The following is a 26712-nucleotide window of genomic DNA, read 5'->3' on the forward strand; positions in this document are numbered from 1 at the left end:
TTGACAATGTTTTAGTCCCATCAGGCACTGGGAGCTTAACCCAGAATTCCAATGGGCAGCAGAGACTGTGGGAACTGTGGGATAGGTACCCACAGTTCACCGCTCCGTAAGTCGATCCTAGTCACGGTATTGAGGATGCACTCCACCGACTTAGTACACTTGGTGGGGACATACACAATCGACTGTATAAAATTGATTTCTAAAAATCGACTTCTATAAAATTGACCTAATTTTGTAGTGTAGACATACCCTAGGACTTCTACATAGTGCATTCCATAAATACCATGCAACCCTGCCTCTAATATTCCTCCTCTTCTACAAGATTGAGTTCCTGTGAAAAATATGCAGAAGGAGTTCTTAAGGGCTAGGACTTTACATTATATAGCGCATTTCCTAAGCCGCCTCAAGTTAACATTCATCAGCACAATATAGTTCACCATTTTACCTATCAATGGTCTCTGGAATTTCTGGAGCATAATCCCAGGTGACTTCTTCCGCAGCAATGAAATATTCCCAGTCCTTAATCATACGCAATTCCTTAAAGGATAATTTCTTCTTGAACATGTCTTTCCCCGCACATTCTGTTATGTTGAGGTAACCGTGCATTCCAGCTGGTTGAAGAGAGAGACAGTACAATGGTTACTGTTAGTCCTATGAACACGGCATTCCTACAGCCCATCAGCTCAGGATGCATGAAAACATTCACTCATTGACCTGAGTCTATTCAGGCTGAAAAAAAAGAAGAGTTCAGGCATTAAGGGTGGTATTTTCAAAGGGGCTTGTGGGAGCTCAGCTGAGAGCTCAGCAACTAACTCGCATAGCCTCCCTTGAAAATACCAGCCTAACTGACAGCAAGAACTGCCCCTTTTCTGTTAAATGAGCCCTCCAACCTTTCACAAGAGGGAATCCACTGATCCATTACAACAGAGATCTCTTCACTCCAGGGGGAAACTAACATCCACTGTTAAAGATGAGCAGAAAAGATTTTTTGCCTACTAAACTGCAAAAGTTCTCTGTTTCTCCTGAAAAAGCTGGTCAATCTCCAGGTTTTTTTTATAATGAGGCTCATCTGAGCACTTTCCAGAGAGTTAAAAACTAAGTTATATTCATTGTTGCCCTCTAGCCCCTTTGCAGAAGTCATCCTAATGAGCCCCATCTTGCAACCCTAATTTAAACAAAATGCCCTGTTTCCACTGATTTCCTAGGATGATCCCAAATGCGTTAGCCACCACATTTGACAAACTTAGCAGCACTTTAGGAGATAAGGAGGAAGAGACAAGAATGACACTCTAACTGTATAACTGCCACCTGAACAGATGTTCCCTTGCCTTGCAGATGCTTCTGGACAAGAGAAGATATCAGCCACCTTCCTTTCTGGCTCACGGTCATGTTTGCTGTGGTCGATGCACCTCCCACAAGGCTGATGGTCGAGACCTTGCGACGATTTTGTTCCAGGACTTGCCCATTGAAATGGATGGAGAAAATCTCTGGTTTGGAGCTCATTCCTATCAAATGCCAGCTAATGTTATCGTATGTGCAAGCTCCTAGGTCTGAAACAAAACAGCAGGGTTCAGAACACAGGCGAATCATCCCAGAATCACAGAATGGTTCATTAATTCCCACTGGTAGGTGAAAAGTGAATACCCACTCTGCACTTTTAATAAAGTCTCTCTGATATCTCAATGGCCATGTCTAGGAATGGATACTGTATAGGCCATGGGTGGGATTTTCAAAAGTACTTAAGTGGATTAGGAGTCTAAATCCCATTGAAGCCAATGGGAGTTGAGTGCCTAACTCACGTAGGTGCTTTTGAAAAACCTCACTCCTTATCCAGTGGGTGGCAGGAAGAGATTTAATTGTCTCTCTGCACAAACAGCCACGCCCTTGGAAGCCATGTGCTCTTGGCACCAAGGGCAGACTGCAGGGGAAAGCGGTGGTGGGTGGGAGCGCACACATGCTCCCTTGTGGAACCAGATGCTCAACGTAAGGTTATACACGAGTCTGTGCCACTCTACTCCTTCTGTTTGCTTTCTACAGCCCTCTAGTGTATGCTGCAGTGAGGAGTAATACACAGTTTGTGGACTCTGGCTGGACACCACGAGTACGTACAGTACCTGGCAACGTCCCATTAGCGTAACCATTAATCGTGTACAGGAGAGAGGTTGATTTTTGCCAGCTTTTGCTTTCATCGAACACAGCAAACATCAACACATATTCTTTGTCAAACAGCTTCTGTGTCCCATCTTTCTTCAGGCTTCCTGTGGGAGGAAACAAGAGGTATCAGATAAAGGCAAAAATAAAAGCAGCTCACATCAACTAAAAGGCATCCAGATCTATTCCATGAGCTTTCCGCACATGCCAGCTGCACCTGGGCACATAGGACGTCTTTTCAAAATGTGCTTGAGGTGAATTTAGTTCTGGGGAAAGGTGCTGGATTGGCAGCTTTGGAGACTGAAAGCCTCTAGCATCCACAGAACAGGTTCAGCAGAGGGAGCATTTTTAATATGGGCAAAACAAAATGTTTCTTCCTAGCCTCCTTCTCAGAAACAGTTGAACAGTTTTGGGTACAACTTTCCAAAATTTTTCCATCTGAGGCAGACACCTGAAATGGTAAATTCCAGCCTGAACAGTTAAAGTTTCACAAAGTTATAAGCAATTGAAGTTGGGGGTCTCAAAATGGGAAATGTCAGGCAACTTTAATATAAAGCGATGTTACCAGCCCTGCCTACAATTAGAATTATTCCAGAAACTAGTGTGCATTACAGCTAGTCCAGAACACTGTAACCTTGAGCCCTAAAATAAAGACAGAGGAAACAAAATCAGTTTCCTCTAAACTGCCTGCCCAGAAACACGAGAAGGGAAGAGGGAAATGAAATGCCTTCCCACATTATGATACAATCTTCAAGCTCGATTTTTATGTTTTTTTGTTTTTATCATTACCAGAACAGAAAGCAACACTATCAGAATGTGCTAGGCCACTGAAACAGTAGACCAGCTGACATTTTATAGCTTTTGTCTACCCACAGCATTTTGGTTACCTTTTTTACATATAAGCAATGCTCCAATCAGACCAGAGTTAAAGTCCACCACCATGTTCTCATGTGAGTAATAGATATAGGTGAGACAGGGAGGGTCGGCTTCTTTAGGCCCAATTTCTGCAGTGATCTCCCATGTGTATTTATACACCAGGCCTGGAGGCACAGCATCGTCCAGTTTTTCAAAAGAAGATGTTCGGTCAGCATACAGGGAACCTGCATAGGTAGAAGTCGAGAGAGGGAGGTAGAGGTGGCATTGAGGGAGGGAGGGACTGATGAACGTGTGAACAGGGTTTTTACTACCATTGCCACCCATACACAGAGAGCTTGAGTCTTCTCTCACCTGCACCAGCTTTACAATGGTGTAACTCCATTCACTTCAGCAGAGTTACTCCCGATTCTCACTGGTGTCCCTGAGAGCAGAATCAAGACCAGTAGTCGGTTTCATTTACCCAGGCTGATGTGGTGGGGGAGCATAGTACAACTGCTCAGCCTCTCCATGGTTGGAGTCAGGAGTGATTGAGAAGGTACTAGCTGCCCAATTCACCAGCTCTCCACTGATCCTGGTCCAGCCTCCCTCCATAACACTGGCCCTGTAGGAGCTACTGCAGCCTTCCGACTTTTGTGCATTACAAATCTGAATGGTGATAACATTGCATTTATGTATTTAATTTGTTTGCATTGTCTACAGCCAATAAATATGTTCACTTAACAAGAAGGCTTCCTGGAGGTTATCAAAATTCTAGCTGCAAATAAGATGAGAAATCAGTGAAATATCAACCTGAACCATCATCAAACAGAATCGGAGATTTTCAGTGACATGTGATCGTTCCTCAACACAGAGCTCGACTCTGCTCCCACTCAGCTGAGAGCAAAACTCCTCTTGGGCTCACCATACGAACAAGGCATTAAAGAAAACCTCAGAGAGCTCTCCCGACAAACTGATTAATAGCAAGGAACAAGATCATCTAGAACTGGGGAGTGGGGTGGAGGAGGGGTGGGCTGGGAAATCTTGGACGTTTTTGCAAAAAATGTATTCACACAGTTTGAAATTTCAACATCTGAAAAAAATCCCAACCCCCTTGAGAGTTGCTGAAAAGGGAGAACATTTTTCCAGATATTGTTTCGAGATTCAAAACATTTCAACCACCTATGACATCATCAACCCTAATGCAATTAAATATTTGCAAGCTGACAGCCCACGTGCAGTCACTGAAACCAGTGCAAAGGGAGTGTAAAATGCTACCATTCTGACATGGAAGTGCTTTACATTCACTTTGCACTGGTGAAAATGAGACACAAAGTGCAAATTGGGCGCATATTCAGTAATAACGAACCCATTACCAATGGTGGCAAATACCTTGAACTCTAAAGCCTTGGAACTGAAAGAATATAAATACATTTTCTTTAACACACACATTTAAACATTTACTGTATGGGAGGATAGTTCCCAATCTTTAGGGTAAGGTTCTTTCTGAAAACTGTAGGTGTTTGGAGTAAACAGCGTGTGAGGAGGCAGGACAATGTTGTGCAGTTCATTTAGTGCATAAACAGCCACAGACTAGATTCAAAGGTCACAGGTCATCAGTCTTTGGGGGATTTTCTGAGCATTTCCTCCCTCACCACTCTATTTTCTACCCCCTTGTTGCACTTGCAGCTCTATGCAATCTAGCTGATTGAGCGCCAGTTAGAAGAAGTTAACATCAAATTGGATTCCATCCTTAATTTTATTAATGGATGTTGGTAAATCATTTGGCAGGATAGAGTGGCACTGTTTTAAACTGATAGCTTTACTCAAGTTTGATTTGGTCTCTATGGCATTCTCGACAACCAGCAGGATATATTAGTACCATGCCTCTAACAACTGACAGCCACAGGCCAGATCTTGCAAGAAGCTGAGCTCCTCCTGGGAGATACCAAGTACCCTTTGTCATAGTCCCTGGGTAGGCCACCCCTTCTGAGACCCTGTTCCAGTCCCCCGACTGCATCCCTTTCAAGTGGCAGGGCTGTGCCTCCACTTCTTTTTGGGGTGAGATCCCCTGATCCAACCACTCCCTGACTTGGTCTCTGGGTCACACCTCCCTGGTTGCCAACCATGATATTGAGCAGGCCCAACAGCTTGGCACCTGCAAGAGGTTCTCCTGGGGAGCCTGTGGTCAGTGGTAGTACGCAGTGACACAGAAGCAGCCTCTTCAAAACAAAAGTATGATTTGTTTGCCAAAAGGCACACAGCACTCAGAGAGATGGATTGAAAATAAGAGACCTATACACAGACTGTCTTACCTACACTAGGCATTCCCCTCAAGTCCCTAGGTAGCCTTGGAGCCCATGTTTTCTTGGGGACCAAATTACATCCTGCTTGCTGCCCAAATTACGACCTGACATCAAAGGTCGATGGTGTCCATACCCTGGACTTGGTTTTCGGCCCTTCTCTATCTAAGATTATATAGTCTTGAGTAGAAAAAAAAAATAGATGGCATTTTACACCACATACCTTCTGATAGTTTGTTGTAAGCTATGCCTTGTGGGTAAATGCTCAGTGGTTTGTTGGCCATGTTCTTAAAGTGAACTACTAAAGTGTCTCCCACTTCAGCATGCAGAGTTGGTCCCAGAAGTCCTGCAGAAATTCAGCATAAAAAAGAAAAAGAGATAATGAGCATCAAATGGTGCATCTTAGTGAAAGGGAGACAGGTACCTTCTACTGAGCGGGAAAGTGAACTCCTGTTAAAGGACAAGTTGCACAAAATAAAGGCAGAGGATTTAATGCCAGTGCAATGAGGATTGAGGCTATCCAGTGATTTAGCTGTGAAATATCTAAATGGTGGAAAGGCAAACAAGGATCTAACACAGGGGTGGGCAAACTACGGCCCGGATCCGGCCCCTCAGGGCTTTGGATCTGGCCGGCAGGATTGCCCCCTGTGGTGGCACAGACCCTGCATCGCTCTCAGAAGCGGCCAGCACCACATCCCTGAGGCCTGGGAGGGCAGCCAGAGAGCTCCGTGCATTGCTCTTTTCTCCAGGCACTGCCCCCCGCAGCTCCCATTGGCCGGGAATGGGGAACCGTGGCCAATGGGAGCTTCGGGGGAGGTTCCTGGAGGCGCAGTAAGGGCAGCCCTGTGGAGCCCTGTGCTCCCCCCTCCTCCCAGGGGCCGTGCAGGGACCTGGTGCTGGCCGCTTCCTAGAGCGGTGCGGAATGGGGCTAGGGCAGGCAGGCAGGGAGCCTGCCCTGGCCCCTGTGTGAGCTGCTGCCACCCTGAAGCCACTTTAGGTAAGTGGCACTGGGCCAGAGCCTGAACCCCTCCCTCCAACTCCCTGCCTGCACCTCGCACCCCTCCTGCACCCCAACTCCCTGCCCTGAGCTCCCTGCTGCACCCCTGTGCATACCAACTCCCTGCCCTGAGCCCCTTGTCGCACCCCGCACCGCTCCTGCACACCAACCCCCTGTCCTGAGCTCCCTCCTGCAGTCCGCACCCCTCCTTCACTCCTGCCTTGAGCACTCTCCTGCACTCTGCACCCCTCCTGCACTGCAATCTCCTTCCTTGAGCCCCCTCATACACCCTGCACCTCTCTTCTGCCCCAACCCCCTGCCCTGAGCTGATTCCTGCACACTACACCCCCTCCCGCATCCCTCACTCCCTCCCGCACCCCAACCCCCTGCCCCGGCCCTGCATACAATTTCCCCACACAGATGTGGCCCTCAGCCCAAAAAGTTTGCCCACCCCTGCTCTAACAGATGTGGCCCAATGTAAATGAGGTCGTGAATTATATATTCAGCAAAGGACACTGAAAATCACCAGAAAATTCTGCACATGAACAGAGAAGGCTGTTTCCTGGAGATGGAAAGTTTAGTGAACAGACAGCTTAAAAGTTGGGGAGAGGATTTCTCCCTTTACGAATTAGTCACCGGTACTACCAGAGTTTTAGGAAAGCAGACAGAAGTCTTAGGGAGTGTTTAATGCAACATCCAGAGCAACAGCCTCCACAACACAAAGTATGCCTCCACTTCAGTGGGACATGCAGTTGCTAGCATGGGAATGCCTTGCCAAGCGGCTTTAATCTAGATAGCACGGCTAAGAGTAGCAGAAAAGAGGCAATAGCGCAGACCCAGGTGCAGGTTAACAATGTCAGTACATACCTAGGAGGAGCCCACACTGAAGCCCATGCTCCTGCATCTTCTTTGCTACTTTTAGCCACGTTAGCTACATTTAAGCTAGTGTGGGTATGCATACCTGCACTGATATCACACTTCCCAGTGCAGCGTAGATATACTCACAATCAGGGAAGAAAAGCTCCTTCAGTCACAGAACGCATGCTGAGGAAAAGGGGTTGGTAAGAAAGGTATTGTAGCGATGGCCTGAGGCATCTTCCACTGCAGTCAAAAGGATTTTTTCCATTGACATTGATGCACAAATGGAGCAAACCCTTGCAAAGGTGGTTTCTTTTTATTTAACTAGACATTTACCTGTAAATACATAGCACCTGTCAATGAGTAGCACCTCACTCCACCCAGTGACTGCATCATAGGGAAAAGCCAGCTTTACCCATCCTATCTGAGGGGAGGGCTTTTATGGAACAATGAAAAGTTACCAAAAGATAGAACAAAGGAAGCCAAGTATTGGAAAGGGGCATATCAATGCAGCCACCACACAGGAAGGGGAAGCACTGTGCAGGAGAGAGCAAGGTCACAGGCTGGGGGAAGGAAACTCCATGTGGGATAAGCCACCCAACATGTAACAGCCTGCATGAGGCAGGGGAAACCCTGCCTGCCTACCTTCCTGGACACAGGTGTCCCTCCAAGGACTCCCAAGGGAAGAGTGAGCTAGCTAGGCACATTGCGCTGAGGATGGTTCTTGTGTTCTATATCATCTGTATTGTCTTGTGCTTTATGTGATTAAGTAAAAGAGCAACTGTGTTAGGCTCTGTGCAGAGCGTGAGAGTGTGTTATCTGCTTCACAATTATCACATGCCTCCTGTTCAACTAAACCTTGGAGTGGAGTGTAGAGAGAGGGTGGGTTTGAGTACAGGAGTGGTGGAATCCATCATGGGGAGTACTAAGGGGAGAGCCTCTGCAGCTGTGCACTGATCCAGCATGAGCCCAGGCAGAGGATGGCAAATGGTGTCAAACAGAGCCTGGGGTTGGAGGATTGAGTGTGATCAGTGTGACTGTTTTGCACAGCGCTACATGTGTGGGAGATTGATAGCAGTGGAAGGGAGCAACACCCACATTTTTCAAGTTCTGGAAATACACAAACCGGCCTCCAGAAATGGGTGCCCACATATTCTGCAAATGCTGCAGTAGTGTACACCTGTATGGCCAGCAACGGCACCGCATACAGACCCATCACACAGATGACGTTCCAGGAGCACGAATGATCCCACAGAAGGGATCATTCTGCAACAGTATGATCATAGCAATATATTAGAAACATGCAATGTTTGCGCGCACACACAGATCCTAAACCCTGCGCACACAGCAAAACACGGCATGCACAAAAATTTGCACAGAAGCACAAATATTTGCACAGAAGAAATTTTTTGCGCACACAGCCTGTCAAAAATTTGCACAGAAGTAATTTTTTGCACACACAGGGCCTGTGAAAAATTAGAGGGAATATTGTCATGACCCACTTTGTGGTCCCAAGCCACAGTTTGAGAACCTCTGATCTAGGCTGACCTCTTGTATAAGAGGCCATAGAACGTCTCCAAAATAATTCCTAGAGCAGATCTTTTAGAAAAGCTCTGAATCTTGATTTAAAAATAGCCAGTGATGGAGAATCCAGCACAACCCTTGGTAAATTGTTACAATGGTTACTTACTCTCACCGTCAAAAATTTACACCTTATTTCTAGTCTGAATTTGTCTAGCTGCAACTTCATAGAATCATAGAATATCAGGGTTGGAAGGGACCCCAGAAGGTCATCTAGTCCAACCCCCTGCTTGAAGCAGGACCAATTCCCAGTTAAATCATCCCAGCCAGGGCTTTGTCAAGCCTGACCTTAAAAACCTCTAAGGAAGGAGATTCTACCACCTCCCAAGGTAACGCATTCCAGTGTTTCACCACCCTCTTAGTGAAAAAGTTTTTCCTAATATCCAATCTAAACCTCCCCCACTGCAACTTGAGACCATTACTCCTCGTTCTGTCATCTGCCACCACTGAGAACAGTCTAGAGCCATCCTCTTTGGAACCCCCTTTCAGGTAGTTGAAAGCAGCTATCAAATCCCCCCTCATTCTTCTCTTCTGCAGGCTAAACAATCCCAGCTCCCTCAGCCTCTCCTCATAAGTCATGTGTTCCAGACCCCTAATTATTTTTGTTGCCCTTCGCTGGACTCTCTCCAATTTATCCACATCCTTCTTGTAGTGTGGGGCCCAAAACTGGACACAGTACTCCCGATGAGGCCTCACCAATGTCGAAGCCACTGGATCCTGTTATACCTTTCTCTGCTAGATTGAAGAGCCTACTATTAAATATTTGCACCCCACGTAGATACTTATAAACTGTAATCAAGTCACCACCTTAGCCTTCTCTTTGTTACGCTAAATAGATAGACTCTGAGAACTCAATCACTATACAGCATGTTGTCTAACCCTGTAATCATTCTTGTGGCTCTTCTTTGAACCCTCTCCAGTTTAATCAATACTGATAATGAAGGCCAATATTTTTAAGGGAATGGGCTTTTGGCTCCTGGGCTATAGAGAAGAGCCACCTAAATTCTCTCTATATTTGCTTGGCTTGCAGTATATGCTAGCCGTGTGTATACAAATATAGGTACGTTTTCCTGCCCATGGAAGACATTGGCTTTGAAAGTTATTTTCTGCTTACCTGAGAAAGTATCTGTTGGTTTTGCTTTCTTAAAATCTGCTTCATACTCTCTATAGGCAATTTTCTTAAACACAGGCTCTGAATTTTCTAATCTGCAATAGGAAGTATTAAAAGAAATAAATTAAAGGTAAAGCTCCTTAGCTATTCAGTGTGGTCCAGTGGAGTGGGCAGGAGACCGGGCCACTGGAGACCTGGCTTCGATTCTTGGCTCTGTCACTTGGGTAAATCATTTCATTTGTTTCCCCTCCCATTGTGTCCATTTAGAGTGTAAGCTCTTGGGGACAGGGAGTCTCTTAGTACATGTTCATTCAGCACTTAGCACAATGGAGCCCCAGTCGCAGGTGGGGCTTCTGGACACTATTGTGAGAGAGTTTAATAACGTAACAAACCACGTTTTGCTATGCTGTGGCTCCTTTCGGCTCTACTGTGAGGTTGGTATTAGTTTCCTTATTTCACAGTTGCGGGAATAGGAATCCAGAGGGCTGAAGTGACCTGGCCAAGGTCACAAAGGAAGTGCACTGTAGAGATGGGAGCAGAACCTGGATCCCCCATCCCTGTGCTTCATTTTCAACATCACCTGCAATGATCTCAGCACAATCATTCAGTGTGGCAATTATCTGTAACTGCTGTGACTTTTAGGTAAAAAAGAAAATGTGATTCGTTCCCCTTTGAAAGAGCAAACTGGCCTCTTATAAGGCAGCCCAGGGATCAAAGCCATTCAGGAAATTGCTTCTTGGGAAATGTGGCAACTGTCTTTACCTTTTGATGCATAAAAGTATATGCACAAATGGATCCCATGCCCTGTGCTGTAGAAGGAACCCAAGCAGACAAGAGGAAGAGCGCACATGGCTCTTGGATGATGGGTGTTGAGCTGAAATGAAGGTTGGAGGGGCAGAGCTGCTACATTTTGCGTCATGCATCCCTAGCTGATTGGTAGATTTCTTGGTAACTACTGCAGGGGGCGTTCAGCAACAACTCCCTCTCAAAGTCTCCTACCTTCCTTTCAGGAATGTAAGGCACAGGCTTCGTAGGGGGAAGTTGATGACAGTACACAGACAGGGAGACAGGGCAGGTGGATGAAGGGGAGGTCAGCCCATGGTGATGGCTCAGGATCCAGCCTCTGAGTTCAGAGCAGATCTGCTGCCCTGCAAGGCTGTGGATTACCCTAAATCACTCTCCCGCAAGGAAAGAATCGGGCAGAAACGCCACAGGTGTCTACTCCATGGGGAGCAGAACTGGGGACCCTATGAGTTAACAGGGATTTTGTCATTGACTTCAGCAAGAGAAGGCTCTGCTCTATAGAGCTCACTGCTGAGTTTTTCCCTGCAAGAGTTTGTCCTCACAAAGGTGATATGTGACGTCATGTTATGATGTTTGATGGAACTTGCCTGACCGACCCTGGGGCGTAGGAAGAAGGCAGTTATGACAAAAGGAAGAGAATCATTAGAAAAACCTGACATTTTTTCATGAAAATCTTGAATTGAAATTTCAAAAATCTGAAACGTTTCTCCCAGGATTAGCAATAACGTACAGCCAGAAATAATCTTTGACCAGCCAGTGTGCGTAAACAGAGCCAAACCTCTAGCCAGCTTGGTTTCTATACACAGCGATGAGTGGGAGACATACACGTAGCACAAAAGAAACCAAAGAGCAGCTTGGAAATGTCATGGACGTATGAAGGCAAGCCCAAACGGTGTATGTTTGGAGGGCAGGGTGCACTGAAAAATTACACCTGGTCATATCATACACAGCACTGCCAGCCTCAAATGTTCAAAAACATGAGATTTTGTTTGTAAAAAATTGCCCAAAATAGAGCAGTCCTATTGAGACCTGAGTTGTTTTTAGTGTTGGTGTAGTTGTGTTGGTCCCAGGATATGAGCAAGACAAGGTGGGTGAGGTAACATCTTTTACTGGACCAACTTCTTTCTGAGTTAGCAGCCAATAAAAGAATAGGTAATCACTTTAGAGATCAATTAAATGCATTCAGAGAAGTTTTGGGCCCCCTTTCGAGACACATTTGAATAAAAAACATTCAAACGGATCAAAGAATGTCCGACTTCCATGCCACCTAACCCCTCCGCCTTTTCCCTCCTGGGTCCCTCCCTCCTCTCCCTATTCATGTAGGTCTCCTATATTATTACTGGTTTCAGAGTAGCAGCCGTGTTAGGCTGTATCCGCAAAAAAGAACAGGACGACTTGTGGCACCTTAGAGACTAACCAATTTATTAGAGCATAAGCCCATGAAATTTGTTAGTCTCTAAGGTGCCACAAGTACTCCTGTTCTTTATATTATTACTGTAACCTCTACCCTACTGTGTTACACCTATATAGTACTGTCTGGTTTTGTGTGGTCTGTTCTTGCAGCTTTGAAGAGTTGTAAAATTGCATAATTCTGTTGGAGATCCCATGAAGCCTGCAGTATTCAGCAGCGTATATCAGCTGTAAGTCATTTACCTTTTTGTACTTATTGGGGTGGTTTTTAACCACAAAAAAAAATACTAATCCCAAAAAATTTGTCAGTGTTGCCATGGGAACCTGAAAGTGAAACTGAGCAGAAAGCATGAACATGGTGAAACTGACTGTTGTGTATTCATCACCTCAGCTGAAGAAATGTACTTAGTAAGCAACCATAAAGAAAGTAAACTAGATTATTCATTTACATTTTTAAAAATCTATGGTGCTTTTTGTAAGGATCTTTTCTTATTTAAAAATAGATGTAATTTTGCCAACTCTGGTGATTTTTTTGGTTAGTTCTGCGACATTTGATGTTTTTTCTTAAAGCCCCAGTCTCTTGAATCAAAAGTTTGCATGAGAATCTCAGTTTTTTAAAAAAATAAAAAATAATTACCCCCCCCCCAAAAAAAAAACCAGTACATTTTTAGTGGTTGCAGAGAAAACTTGGAAAATGTGACGTGTGACCAAAAAGCAAATAAAAAGAACTTCAAATTTCCCCCCAAATGATGAGATTTTAAACAGATAATAATGTTGAGAGTTTTTTTATTTGCCTTGTGGCTTTTGAGCTTTTCTACACGACTGTGAGGGCCAGAAACTTTTTTTTACTGTTGAAATGAAAGCTGAGATTCTGATGTTTTCACCTAGCTGCAGAATCTCCCGAGACTCATGCAAAAATTCTCAATGTAGGATTGACCCCAGTGACAGTTTGGGGGGCACAGAGGACATGGGACTGAGTCCAAGTTTGCCTTTGTCAAAATGGCATCAATAATAACGGCTCCAAAAAAAATCACATGGTGTGAATAAAACAGCTGATAGCATTGAACTGAATTAAGGGCTTCATCCAACTGGAATCAATGCAAAGACTCTTATCGACTTCCATAGGCTGGATCAGGCCCTAAGCCCAGCTCTGCACAAACTCCTCAGGAGACTCAAGTCCCTTTCAGCCCAGGAGGGAGCTGGTTGCCTCCACATCTTCCTAGTCTTACCTGGACTGTTCTTTGGACTGGGGTCTGTAGCTCCAGCTGGTGGTCTCTGCGGCTATGTAGTGCTCCCGGACCCGAGCTGCTCCCACCCGATGCCACGCCAAACCTGGCCACCACAAACCAAGCAGCATCAAGAGAAGGAGGTGCGTGCAGGAGAGCCCCATGGTGCAAGCTCCTGCTGATGTCACACTGGGAGCCACATGAGACAGTGGCTGCTGCTTTTGCTGCTACTGCTGGGGAAATGCTTTCACTGTGGTTCGTGATGCAAGAAGTGGGGGTGGTGTTAGTGACACCCAGGTCATTGCTCTTCACCTCCTCCTGCTGCTGACAGGAATCAGAGGGGAGATAAACAGCTGCTCAGGCTGCCTTTCCCTCCCTCCCCCACATCTTCCCTGCTGTGTGCCAAGCACAGAGGACAAGCAGCCTCAACCACATAAGGCAGAGTTAGTTGGCTGGGTCGCTGCCTACTAGGGCAGTAGGGTATTAGGGGCAGCGGCCCAAATAAAAACGGTTTATGTGGCTGAGTTGCAGGGTGATGAAGCATAGGGGCAGTAATCCAGTCCAGGTTAGCAAGAACTGACAGCTGCTACCTCAGGACAGCTCTCTGGGGGCCTGTGAGAATCCCGGAGCTCCTAGTTGACAAGCCTCCACATAATCAGATAATTGACTTTAAATGCTCCCCTTATTAGCAGGCAAAATGCCAAACCCAAAGGAGCCAGGGAGACTTGACTCCTCTTTTGTCCAGAGTGAGAATCCCTCTAGCTCAGCTTTGAGTAGAGCTGGCTGAAATTTTTTGAACATTTTCTTGTAAAAAAAAGTCTCTAAAATGATTTTCTTGTCGACATTGTTCAAATTTGACATCAACATTTTCATGCCTTTTTGGATATTTTTGGTTAATTTTTTTTTACACATAAAAAACAAATCAGAAGCATTATCAAAATGGTTATTGACTTTTTTTGGTTTTCTCCCAATGTCAGGTTTTTTTGGTAAAAGGAAAATAGTTGATTTAGGTTTTTGGGAAATGCAAAGTTCCAGTGATCTTTTTGACAGTGTCTCTACTAAAAATTTAAACAAACAAACAAAAATCACAAAAAGTAAAAACAAAGAAAACTTGGTTCAATTTAAAACACTTTGAACCAAAAACATGCTGGCAATTTCACCCAATTAATTTTGGATGTAACCAACCCCCAACTCTAGCTCTGGGATACATTTACAGGGCATTTGTCCATGTTGTACTGTGCTAGTCTCTGGCTCTCACAGATGCATAGATTTTAAAGTCAGAAGGCACCATTATCATTATCCAGTCTGACTGCCTATAAGACACAGGCCATAGGACTTGCCTGAATTAACTCCTGCTTCAAGTCTAATAACTGTGATTGAACGAGAGCACATCTTTTAGAAAAACATGCAATCCTGATTTAAAGATTTCCAGTGACAGAGAATCCACCACATCTCTAGTAAATTGTTCCTATGGTTAATTACCTTCACTTAAAATGTGCATCTTGTTTTCAGTCTAAAAATGTCTAACTTCAACTGCCAGCCATTGGATTTTGTAATGCCTTTTTTCTGGTAGATTAAAGAGCAGTCTATGTTCAGAAATCTCTTCTCCATGTAGGTACCTATAGCATTTGTTATACCTTTGTCTGTTAGACTGAAGAATACTCTGTTATCAAATTTTTGTTCCCCGCATAGTTTCTTCCAGATCATTGACAAAAATGTTAAACAACATAGAAGAATCGATCCCTGTGGGATTCCACCAGAAAAACACCCACTGGATGATGATTCCTCAACTCTCAAAATGAAATTGTAAATGTATCAGTTAGCTATGTTTTTACCCATGTAATGTGTGGCATGTTCATTGTGTGTCATTCTAATTTCTTGACAAATTAAAATACCATGTCAAGTGCCCTACAGAAGTCTAAGTATGTTACATTGACACTATTACTTTTAGCTAAACTTGTAATCTCATCCAAAAAGATATCCAGTTAGAAAACAGATTTTGTCACCCTATAAACCCATGTTGATTGTCATTAATTACATTATCCCTCATTAAGTCAAATCCCACATCAGCCGTTCTATTATTTTGCTCGGGATCCACCTCAGACGGACAGGCCTATAATTACTTGGTCCTCCCATTTTTTTTTTTTTTTTAAGTACTGGCATAACATTAATTTTCTTCCAGTCTTCTGGAACTTCCCCAGTGTTCCAAGACTTATTCAAAATCAATAGCAGGGGCCAGAGAGCCCCCCAGCCAGCTCTGAAGACTCTTGGATGAAAATTATCCAGGCCTGCTGATTTAAAAATGTCTAACTTTAGTAGCTGTTGTTTAACATCCTACTTAGTTACTGTTGGAATGGAAAATATTTCATCATAATCATATGAGATGAAACTACTGTCTTGCTTTTTCCTCCAAACATAGAACAGAAATATTTATCAAACACACATCTGCCTTTTCTGTGTTATTATTGACAATTCCACTATTTCCTCTAGTAATGGACCAGTTACCGTTGTAGGATTCCTTTTGTTCCTAATGTATTTAAAATTTTCTATGGCAAGCAGAAATAAGGACAAGAAAATTTCTCTTTGTGTCCTTTTGCTTCTTTTAAGTTTCTACCGTTACTATCTTGTGATTTATGTTAATTTCTATTAACTTCTCCTTTTTCCCATTTTTCATTAGAACAAATGGAAAAAAGGGGAAGTTGATAGCAACTAATATAATTTATATATAAAATTTGCTGCTGCTTTTACTTCTCTCAGAGCCAGGTTGCTTTCTAACCAGTGTAGTCTTGCACCTAAACAAACATTGGCGGATTTAGAGTTGGTGGGGCCCTGTGCGCAGCTTCATTTTTGGGGCCCCCACCTTGGTAGTGCCAGCTGGGAGCCTCGAGCCCTTTTAAATTCGCCAGGCCCCAAGGCAACTGCCCCTTTGGCCCCACCACCCATCGGCAGCTCTGGGTGCGGGGGTGCTGCAGTACCCCCACATTTTATGTGGGGCTCCGTTGCCACCCTGGACCACTTAGGTTAAAACATATTGTTAGGAGCACAGAACTGCAGGGGCTGCCAAAACTTCCCCATGCCACTCCACTAGCACCTTGACATATATTAAGAATCATTAAGAAAGGGATAGACAAGACAGAACATATCATATTGCATCTATATAAATTCATGGTACATACGCCCATGTTTTGAATATTGCATGCAGATCTGGTCGCCCCTCTCTAAAAAGATGTATTGGAATTGGAAAAGGTTCAGAAAAGGGCAACAAAAATGATTAGGGGTATGGAATGGCTTCTGTATGAGGAGAGATTAATAAGACTGGGACTTTTCAGCTTGGAAGACAGGATACTGGGCTAGATGGACCTTTAGTCTGACCCAGTGTGGCCATTCTTATGTTCTTGAGACAGGTTCATCATGTAGCAGCCTTGTTAAATCTAAGGCCACTTCTGGATACTCAGGTAGAAGCTGTGTGGCCAGAAGTGCTATTTCCCCCCACCAGTGTCTGGCAATAAAGTGTGGCCCTTGCTACACAGTGATCCATGCCATCATCACCTTGGGCTCTACAAAATGTGACAATAGGTGATCACCCTGAATCTGGAGCTGGTATAAAGCATAGCTGCTCAATTATTAAGTATTTTCATGACAAGAGCATGTAACATGGGTGCTCTGACTTATCAACAGACAACAGAAGTGGAGCACCCTCCAGATTTCTATGGAAAAAGGTTACTGACAGGGAGGCAAAGATCCCTCGGCTCTGGAACCGATTTTCCCCATTTCCCACATGAATTTAGATCTGTTAATCCTCAGGACATGCCTGCAAAATCTACCTCTTTTCTTGGGAATGGTTTGAGACACGTAGGGTGATGTCCTGGCCCTACTGAAGTCAGAGTATGCCAATGATATCACTGGAGCTAGGACTTCACTCCAGAACTTTTGTTTGTTTAAACAAAAATATTTTTGTCTGGGAAGTCATGGCTGGGTTGAACATAAAACACTTTAAAACGGCTTATACGGATGTAACAACTGATCACTTAGAAATATGCAGTTATTAAAACTGTTTCACAGAATGAAAGGATCTCAGTACTTAGGAAATTTTAGCTGCAATCAACCTGAAAACTTTCACATGAACCGTTTGGTGATTTTGCTCCAGGCCATTTTTTGTTGCAAACATTTCATTTTTGGTGATGGTTTTCTCAAGCTGGCAAAGTTGCCTTTCAAAATATGGAAAATCAGAAACGTTAACATTTTGCTCTTCACTCCAGAAATTCAGCTGTACTTTCAAGTGGAAAACGGTGACAGTATGAAATATTTTAAAAAGGCAGAATAAAATGTGAAAAAAATATTGATTGAGGTTTTAAAATTTTATTTCACTTTTTTATACATCTTTACTTGGAAACACATACATTTTTTGATATAAGAACTCTAATTCTCTTGAAACAGCTTGAGACAATACTTTATAAGGTTAGAGACCAAAACATGGCCCTGGGTTCTTGATGATATTCTGCCCCAGGCCATGAAGGACCCAGGTGAGCAGAGGGAGTCCTCTGCTGACAAGACTGGAGCCTAGGACAGTACTAAAAGCTTAGCTAAAACTCTGCTAAAAAGATATATTCAGGGACAGCAAATATATTCTCACTGAGCGCATCCATCCAGAGAAAATCTATAAATGTTTTCTGCACCACAGCAGTGCCACCAGCAATAATGTTGGCAAATACTGTAGCATAGACAAGGTGTAGGTGTCTTTACCGTAGTGTTATCGAATCCTATTTTGTTACCATCACGTTTCCCATCAACAGCCAAGAAGGCTTGTTTCTTCCAGTAGGGATAACAAAACAGCATTGCCTAGCTTCTAGTGGTTAGAGCATGGGACTGGAAGCCACGAATCCTGTTTCTGGTTCTACCACTGACCTGCCATGATCTTGGGCAAATCACTGTCTCTCTCTATGCTTCTTTCCTGCCACCTATAAAGATACTGTTGATCCCCACCCAGGGGTGCTGAGAAGATTAATGGTTATTTAGGATATATAGAGTCAGAGGCATGCGTGGTGTTTAAAAAAGCAAATATAAAGATGAGGGCCCTAGATTCTCAGAGAAGGGGTTGCAGATCCTTGATCTTGAGGCCACTTCTATGTCAGCCCCAGCAGAGATCAGAGCAGAGTGGAGGCTTCTCTTGTCTACACTGACTGGCTATGACCCTCCAAGGGACCACCTACCAGCCAAGAATAGCTGGAGTGCAGCATCACACCCGCTTCCCAGCCCCAACACCAACGGCTACTGGATGGTGGTATAGACAGTGGTTTTATGTGTACTGGGGACTCCCCTTTCAAGGGGAATGCCTAGGGAGGGACATCTGATAGCTTTCAGCAGTGAGGGGGCTACAGAGAGAGCAAATCTGGGCTCAGGATTAAGCCCAAGGTCCCTGCCCTCAGGAGATTTAGTGTAAAATTAGGTCAGGACCAGGACAAAAGGGGAACGTGTGTGACTGGGGGAAGATGACAGTGGTAGAGAAATGGAGGGAATGTGTTTGGGTGCCCAGATTCCCATGGAAAGGGGCATGTCAATCTTGCATGCTTTGTGGATTTGATGTTTGTTACTTTCTCTTTTTAAGGGTGGGTCTACACTGCAGCTCGGACGGTGCAGGTAAAGAGACACGTGTTAGCTCTGCTCCAGCTTGGGTGCTAAAAATAGCAGTAAGGCCATGGCGGCACGGGCTAGCCACCTGAGAACAATCCCACCTGGCCTCTGCGTCCATACGTGGTTGGCCAGCCTGAGCTGCCGCCCATGCCGCTGCTCGAGCACGCAAGCTCAAGTGGAGCAAGCACGTGTCTACCCACCCGCTCTGGGAAGCTCCCTCCCAGCTGCTGTGCAGTTCTATCCTTAATGTACATTTATATGAATGAAATATCTGCCAATGAAATCTCTAGTTTAATTCACATTGGCAAAACACTAAGATCCTTGGAGGAAAGGCACTTCAGAAGGACTAAATCTGATTACTCTAAGAGTTTAAAAAATGTAGTTCTGCACAGTGATTGCTGAAAAGTGTCAGGCTCCCAGACTTGGCCGTTCGTGTGTACTCTGTGTGTCCAGCATTTAGGAAGGATCACAGCCAAAGAGTTCTACCCGGAGAGCAATGCTTCGATTCCAGGTTTTAGGAACAATGCGGATGAACCTGGAAAATATGGGTGGATTCAAGAAATGCTTGACCTGTCCGCTGCTGTTCTCATTCCCCCTAAATACCTGAAAGTAAACAAAACAAGGAATTAGTTTGGGAAAAAATTATTAAAAAAAAGCGGATGGCTTTGTAAGGTATCTAAATACTTCAGAGTTGCTGCGTTCGGGAACCGGGAGATCACACCAGTGGTGTATATACAGCCTTCCTCCTCTAGGTCACTGGTTCAAATCCAGTCAAATCCAAACTGTGGTCTCTGTTTCTGTCTATATCACAAAAACTATCACCACAATTGGTGCTAACTGGCCCCTGTGTTGGCTGGGGACTGACAAATCTCCCCTCTCTTATCCCTAGATGTGGTCCCTGCAGGTTGGGATTGAAGCACTTCCGTCAAGGTGGCTTGGGGGATTTTGTAAGTGCTGTACTTGCTGTGTGGATGTATGGAGGTCTCAGCTCTGTCAATCTGGGACCTTTCACCAGCACTAAATTCAATTAAAAAAATTAAAGCAAAAAATATTTTGCAGTGAAGTTTGGCAGAGGCTTCCGCATACACATTCTGTGCATTCCTTTGAAATGTCCCTCTTTAAAAGGCACACCACTGATTTCATCCCAGGTTCAACGGCATTCCACTCACATGTAGCATCTCCTCCCTTTTACTGGTGTAAATTATTTACATCAGAAATGAAGAGCCACAAAAGGGAAGTTCGAGAGTTCTCTAAAATAGAAGAACAACTCCGCCAGCATTTTAAATTCAACTGCAGGAACAATTTTTTGTGCCCCTCATTCTGGGGCTGTCCCTCATTTGGGCCTTGAGAAGTATGACAAAGTGCTCGGGATTCAGAAAAAGGGACAGAATTCTCCGAGTTTAAAATGGTACCTTTCCCACTGAAGTGGTGTTATCCATATAAGGTTTCCATTCTGTGCCTTCATCACTGAAAAGGATGGCGTAGGTTTTCACAAACAGCTCCACAGACATGGACTTGCAACCCTGGGTTGTGATAGCGGTTATCTTCTTCGCTTTGAGGAGATCAATCTGCAACCACTGCTGGTTGTTGTTTGACTACAATCAATACAAAGAGTAATGTGAGAGCAAACGTGTGTTTGTGTCAATATTGGCACAACCAGAAACGTTGCTCAATGACAGTTAAAGTGGTATGAAGACATCCACCCACCCAGAACGTCAAACCTATGCAAACCAAGTTAAGGGAAGTGCTACCAGCATTCTCTGCTGGCCACACATCAGTTTAATCACTGCAGATGATACACGCTGACCCTCCATCCAGCATTCACTTCCATCGCCAATGCAGAATGAAAAGCAATAAAAATTCATCCCTGGTGAATTACCTTAGCTCTTATAAAGCACTTCTCATCAATAGATCTCAAAGCGCTTTACAAAGTATCATCATCATCCCCATTTTACAAATAGGGAAACTGAGACATGCAGGGAACTGACTTGCTCAAGGTCACCCAGCAAGCCAGTGACAGAGATGGTTATAGAACCCAGGCCTCCGGAGTCTCACTCCAATGCTCTAGTCACTAGGCAGTACTGCCGATCAACAGTAAAGCCAACAGGATTACACCAGATGAATTTGGCTCACAGGCCACCAACCTTCAGCGCTTACTCATCCACTGAGTCCAAAGAAACCACTCCCATGAGTAAGGGCTGCTGGGCCTGCTTCCAGTCTCCACACAGTTTCATTGCTTTCCACGTCACATTATGAAATCAGTAAATGTTCTTTTTTTAAAAAAAGAACACCACCACCTCTCTCCCTTAAAGGAGCTGGGCATGTCCCAAACCTCCCGCTGGAAGGGAACTAAACAGGCTTTTCCCAGGAGGACTGAAAAGAAGCAGCCAGAGCACAGCATGGAGGGGACACAGGCACAGACATACACCAGAGCAGCAGCACATTCGCTAACAGCAGCAGCTTTGACTGAGCAGTTTTTTCTTCTGTTTGCTTGTTACCTTTGCTTGCCAGGCATTCAGCCTCCCTTGCTGATTGAGACGCGCGAGGGAAGGCTCCCATGCGTTATACCAGGATATCTTATAGGAAGAAGCTGTAATCTGAGCTTTTTTGATCTCCCCATTTTCCATTCCCAGCGGCAGAGAGCAACCTGTTAAGAGAATAGCAGTAGGTCTCCATTTAATCTCTTGAGCAGCAGTGGACCAGAGGAATAAGCAACAGGCTAGGAACGCCTGAGTTGTCATCCCGTCTCTGCCACTGACTTGCTGTGTGGCCTTGCTCAAGTCATTGTAACTGCCCTTGTGCCTCAGTTTCCCCATCTTTAAAAGGGAGGTAATGCAGAGTTGTTGTGAGCATTCATTAGTTAAAATGCATAAAGCACTTTGAAGTTGTGAAGTGCTATCTAAATTCTAAATGCTCAGGACATGGGAGAAGAGAATACATTTGCAGTCAGGGAGTGGAGCTCTCTTTGCTCAGTCATCATTAAAACGAAGCCCAGCAGATCTGTGAAATAAAAGGTTTGTGCGTCTGCCTGTTATGGGTGAGACTGTGAAAAGCACCCGGAGTTAGACCAATTCTGACTGAGTGCTTTTGAAAGTCCCACTCTGTATTCTTATATTGCAATTCAAGGATTTCACAAGCATCTTGTGATGTTTGGATGCCCAACTTGAGAAACCCAGTTTTCAGAGGGTGGGCAGGGCTCAGTCTGAAAATCAGGCCTCTTTGAGGGGTCTCATGTTAGGCACCAAAGATCATGAATTGCTTTTGAAAATAAGAATGGGGGATTTCAATTATCCCCATATTGACTGGGTACATGTCACCTCAGGACGGGATGCAGAGATAAAGTTTCTTGACACCTTAAATGATTGCTTCTTGGAGTCCTGGTCCTGGAACCCACCAGAGGAGAGGTAATTCTTGATTTAGTCCTAAGTGGAGCACAGGATCTAGTCCAAGAGGTGAATATAGCTGGACCACTTGATAATAGTGAGCATAATATAATTACAGGTTTCAGAGTAACAGCCGTATTAGTCTGTATTCGCAAAAAGAAAAGGAGTACTTGTGGCACCTTAGAGACTAACCAATTTATTTGAGCATGAGCTTTCGTGAGCTACAGCTCACTTCATCATATGTATGCCGTGGAAACTGCAGCAGACTTTATATATACACAGAGAATATGAAAAAATACCTCCTCCCACCCCATTGTCCAGCTGGTAATAGCTTATCTAAAGTGATCATCAGGTGGGCCATTTCCAGCACAAATCCAGGTTTTCTCACCCTACAGCCCCCCACACAAATTCACTCTCCTGCTGGTGATAGCCCATCCAAAGTGACAACTCTTTACACAATGTGCATGATAATAAAGTTGGGCCATTTCCTGCACAAATCCAGGTTCTCTCACCCCCCTCCCAAAAACCACACACACAAACTCACTCTCCTGCTGGTAATAGCTCATCCAAACTGACCACTCTCCCCATATTGCTTATTGCCATATTGCCATTTTCCATTCCCAGCGGCAGAGAGCAACCTGTTAAGAGAATAGCAGTAGGTCTCCATTTAATCTCTTGAGCAGCAGTGGACCAGAGGAATAAGCAACAGGCTAGGAACGCCTGAGTTGTCATCCCGTCTCTGCCACTGACTTGCTGTGTGGCCTTGCTCAAGTCATTATAACTGCCCTTGTGCCTCAGTTTCCCCATCTTTAAAAGGGAGGTAATGCAGGGTTGTTGTGAGCATTCATTAGTTAAAATGTGTAGAGCACTTTGAAGTTGTGAAGTGCTATCTAAATTCTAAATGCTCAGGATGTGGGAGAAGAGAATACATTTGCAGTCAGGGAATGGAGCTCTCTTTGCTCAGTCATCATTAAAACGAAGCCCAGCAGATCTGTGAAATAAAAGGTTTGTGCGTCTGCCTGTTATGGGTGAGACTGTGAAAAGCACCCAGAGTTAGACCAATTCTGACTGAGTGCTTTTGAAAGTCCCACTCTGTATTCTTATGTTGCCATTCAAATAAACTAACAAGGGACTTGTTGTCCAGGGAACTGGAAGGGGGATCCACAGTCTCTCATTTCTAGGCTGCAGGTTTGAATCCAGCCCTGGGCAGGCACAACTGCAAATCACCCATGCAATGACTGTGCAATGGCTTGTGTGAAATGAGTTTACGGACTTAGTCCTGTTCCTGTTGGCCACAAGCTCACATCACCACTTCAGGTAGTGCTGACCATCAGCACGCTAATGGGCCCCTTTGTTGTTCTCAGAGAGGCCTATGACTGAATGAGACATGAAGAGTAAACTCTGCTCCCACTCCTAGAGGAAGTTTCCCCAGGTCTGTGTTAAGGCACATACATAAGGCAGTGTGCAGGAAGCTAGCACTGCATCTGACCATGCCTTGTCTGTTCTGTGCATAAGCAGAGAAAAGCCGTCTCCAGAGCTGTCAATCCAAATACAAACACCAGTACTAAGGGTGGGCTTTTCCAAAGCACTGAACGGGGAAAGACCCCTAACATCCAGTGGCTTTGAATGGGAGTTGGGTACCTAGATGCTTTTAAAAATCGCACCCTACATTCATTAAGGCCAGGGATTTCAGAAGCATCTGTGATGTTTGGTTGCCCAACTTGAGAAACCCAATTTTCAAAGGGCGGGCAGGGCTCAGTCTGAAAATTAGGCCCTTTGAGGTGTCTCATGTGAGGCACCGAAAATCATGAGCTGCTTTTGAAAATCTCGGTCCATTAAAAAAAATAAATAAATAAAAAGTGGAACCTATTTTTCTAAGGTGTAGAGGTGAACAAAGTACCCGGGAGTTCTCATTGCTCACCTTCGACTTCGCAGCCCAGGAGTTCCATCCGAAGAGTAGGCCTGTTGTAGGAGTCAGTTGGATAGACCCTGATATACCTCGCAATGATAGGTGGATCAATATGGTTGTCTTTTATCCCATGGGCATCTGAATTACCTTCAAACAACTAGTAAAACAGAAAAAAGCAATTAAGAATTCACAAAAGATAATGATATTAATTTAAAGCAATTGCAAGCTTGGTCCTGCAAACCCTATGTCATGCGATTAAGTCTTTACTTATGCAGTTTCAATGGGGCTACTCACATTATAGCAAAAACTAAAAATACATCATCCTTATCTTTGCCTTACTATAGCATCCAGAGGCTAAATCAGGGACCCAGTGTGTTAGGCGCAGTACAGACCCCTATTAGGATATTAATAGGCAGACAACTAAGACCAGTAAAGACCTAACGTGTATTAACGCCTATCATTCAAACACCACGGTACTGTGGGTATGGCTACACTACTGCAGCTGCAGGTGCAGTGGGGTGCTGGAGCTGTACCACTGTAGTGCCAGAGCGTTCCCCCTTCCTTTGTCACTGGAAGGGCTTTTCCATCAGTGTAGTTAATTCTCCTCTTCAAGAGGTCGATGGAAGAATTCTGCATCTACAGTGGGGCGTAGGCTGACCTAACTACATTGCACAGGGTGTGATATTTTTCAGAGCCCTGAGCAATGTAGCTAGGGCAATTTGATTTTTAGGTGGAAACCAGGCCGCAGAGTTGAGCTCCAGCAGGTAGGGGACGGATGTTTGGGCATAGCTAGGAGACTCCTGGAAGGGCAGGTGCGATATGGACACCTGGGTTGCACATGCGTTAGGTAGCTACTGCTAATATTGCTTTGCTAACTATTGTGACAGGGTGCAAGGGCTGGTCCGCACTGAACAGGGGCAGGAGTTCAGCCCAGCGTCCCACTCTCCTTGCACATGTGCTCAGGGGAAAGACAGTGAGGCCTGTGCAGAAGTGGGGCTGCACAACCAGGGTTACAGGGCTGGGTTGAAGCCCAGGCTCGGGAGATTCCTTATCTCTTATTACGATCCTGTATTCTCCTTTGTTATACACACCAGGCCAGACTAGTAAAGGGATCTAGGTGCCTCATGATGCAGATAGGCATCTAGTGCTGTTTTCAAAACGCCCTTTAGGTCCTTTGGAATTAGTGGGATTTTCCAATCTGCATCTTCATGCGCCTAGATACCTTTAAAAATCCGACCCCTTATTCCTTGAGAAAAGCCCCTGGTGGCTGCCTGTTACTTTCTGCTGAGCTGCGTAAAGCCGGGGAGGCTGTGGTGATTAACGAGCAGGCAGACCTTCTGTCCCCCAGTGCTGTTTCCTATGAAGGTGATCCACTTCCGTTTGTCCTTGCTGTAAGTCATAAAGAACTCTTTGACATAAAAGGACTTCATCAACTGCTTGGCTCCCTGCGTCTGTATCCCTGTGATCAGAACTTCCCTTTGCAGGTCCACCTGTAGAAGACCAAGATACACAAACTGTAAGAAAAGCTGCACCGTGAACCTGATTTCATCCTCTGGCACCTAGGGCATGGTGCCCAGGCCTGCATTTAGGCACTCAGAATGGCACTGCCATACCCGAGATGGGTAACGGGGTGTCTAAGCGCTGGCGCAAGAGTCCAAATGAGGAGTTGTGTCCTAACCTATTTTATTGATGCATGTATTTATTTGTAGGCATTTTTGGGGTGCCCACCACCACAGTATCTGGGCACCTGACAAACATTAATGAATCCATCCTCGCAGCGTCTCTGGGTGAAGCAGTGGAGTGTTACTATTTCCATTGTACAGAGAGTGAGGCACAGAATGGGTAAGGCATAATTTCAAAAGCAGCCTCTGGTTTTGAGCATCCAGCCTGAGATAACCAGGGCTTGTTTTTGGGGGATGTTGAGCCCCTCACCCCAACTCTAGCTGAAGCCACCAGGGGCCATGAGAGCTCAGCACCTCTGAAAAATTAGAATCTGGTGTCTCAAGCTGGGCACAGAAGCACCCTCAGAAGAGAAGTGGGGGGAAGAAAGAAGAGAGGAAAGGTGTTGGGCTGATAGCTGGGGGAGAGTGAAGTCTTCTTTTTATCCACCCAACATGGGGAGTGACAGTGCAACCTTCCTCCACACTAGCCCACCCACAGGCCTCTGCCCAGAGCTGCAGGTGCCATCCCCAGGGGTCAGAGGGGTGTTCAGTCTCCACGGCCCATCCAGTCCTTGGTCTCTCTTCTGAGACTCTCAGCAAGGGGGCCAGTTAGCACCAGTTTTGGTGGGAGAAGGGGTGGGTTTGTGATGTGGACTGAGAACATCAGCTCATTATACACAAGTCTCTGAACAAGGCTCATACCGCTGTGATTTTCTGGCTCCAGCAAAACCAGGCTGGATTCAGACAAGCGAGGTCGCAGAGAAAGCCTGCACATCCTGTTATCTATCTCGTGAGCTGTCCAAGTTCCTCCTTAGCAGCAGTTTTAATTGAAAAT

General features: G+C 45.0%; 2 protein-coding genes across 9 annotated transcripts in view; both read right to left on the reverse strand.

Moving 5' to 3' along the window:
* The window catches only part of F5 (coagulation factor V), a 65906-nt gene extending 52421 nt beyond the window's left edge, over positions 1-13485 (reverse strand). The window contains exons 1-7 of the mRNA XM_073308245.2: positions 13297-13485; positions 9857-9948; positions 5530-5652; positions 3039-3251; positions 2115-2258; positions 1329-1550; positions 446-611 (exon numbers count right to left, since the gene is read on the reverse strand). Coding sequence (XP_073164346.2) covers positions 446-611; positions 1329-1550; positions 2115-2258; positions 3039-3251; positions 5530-5652; positions 9857-9948; positions 13297-13457 — 1121 coding nt within the window. The 5' untranslated portion in view covers positions 13458-13485. The remainder of the gene's footprint in view (positions 1-445; positions 612-1328; positions 1551-2114; positions 2259-3038; positions 3252-5529; positions 5653-9856; positions 9949-13296) is intronic.
* A 4159-nt stretch (positions 13486-17644) lies between these two features.
* Positions 17645-26712, reverse strand: part of LOC140896406 (venom prothrombin activator pseutarin-C non-catalytic subunit) — an 81505-nt gene continuing 72437 nt past the window's right edge. For 7 of the 8 annotated variants that reach the window (XM_078848213.1, XM_078848219.1, XM_078848222.1 and 4 more), the window contains 5 exons: positions 25551-25706; positions 24229-24373; positions 21423-21571; positions 20337-20519; positions 17645-19527 (listed from right to left, as the gene is read on the reverse strand). In XM_078848213.1, coding sequence (XP_078704339.1) covers positions 19381-19527; positions 20337-20519; positions 21423-21571; positions 24229-24373; positions 25551-25706 — 780 coding nt within the window. In that variant the 3' untranslated portion in view covers positions 17645-19380. The other variant, XM_073308232.2, reaches the window with a different exon arrangement.

The sequence above is a fragment of the Lepidochelys kempii genome, chromosome 1 (assembly GCF_965140285.1).
Source record: "Lepidochelys kempii isolate rLepKem1 chromosome 1, rLepKem1.hap1, whole genome shotgun sequence".
NCBI lineage: Eukaryota > Metazoa > Chordata > Testudines > Cheloniidae > Lepidochelys > Lepidochelys kempii.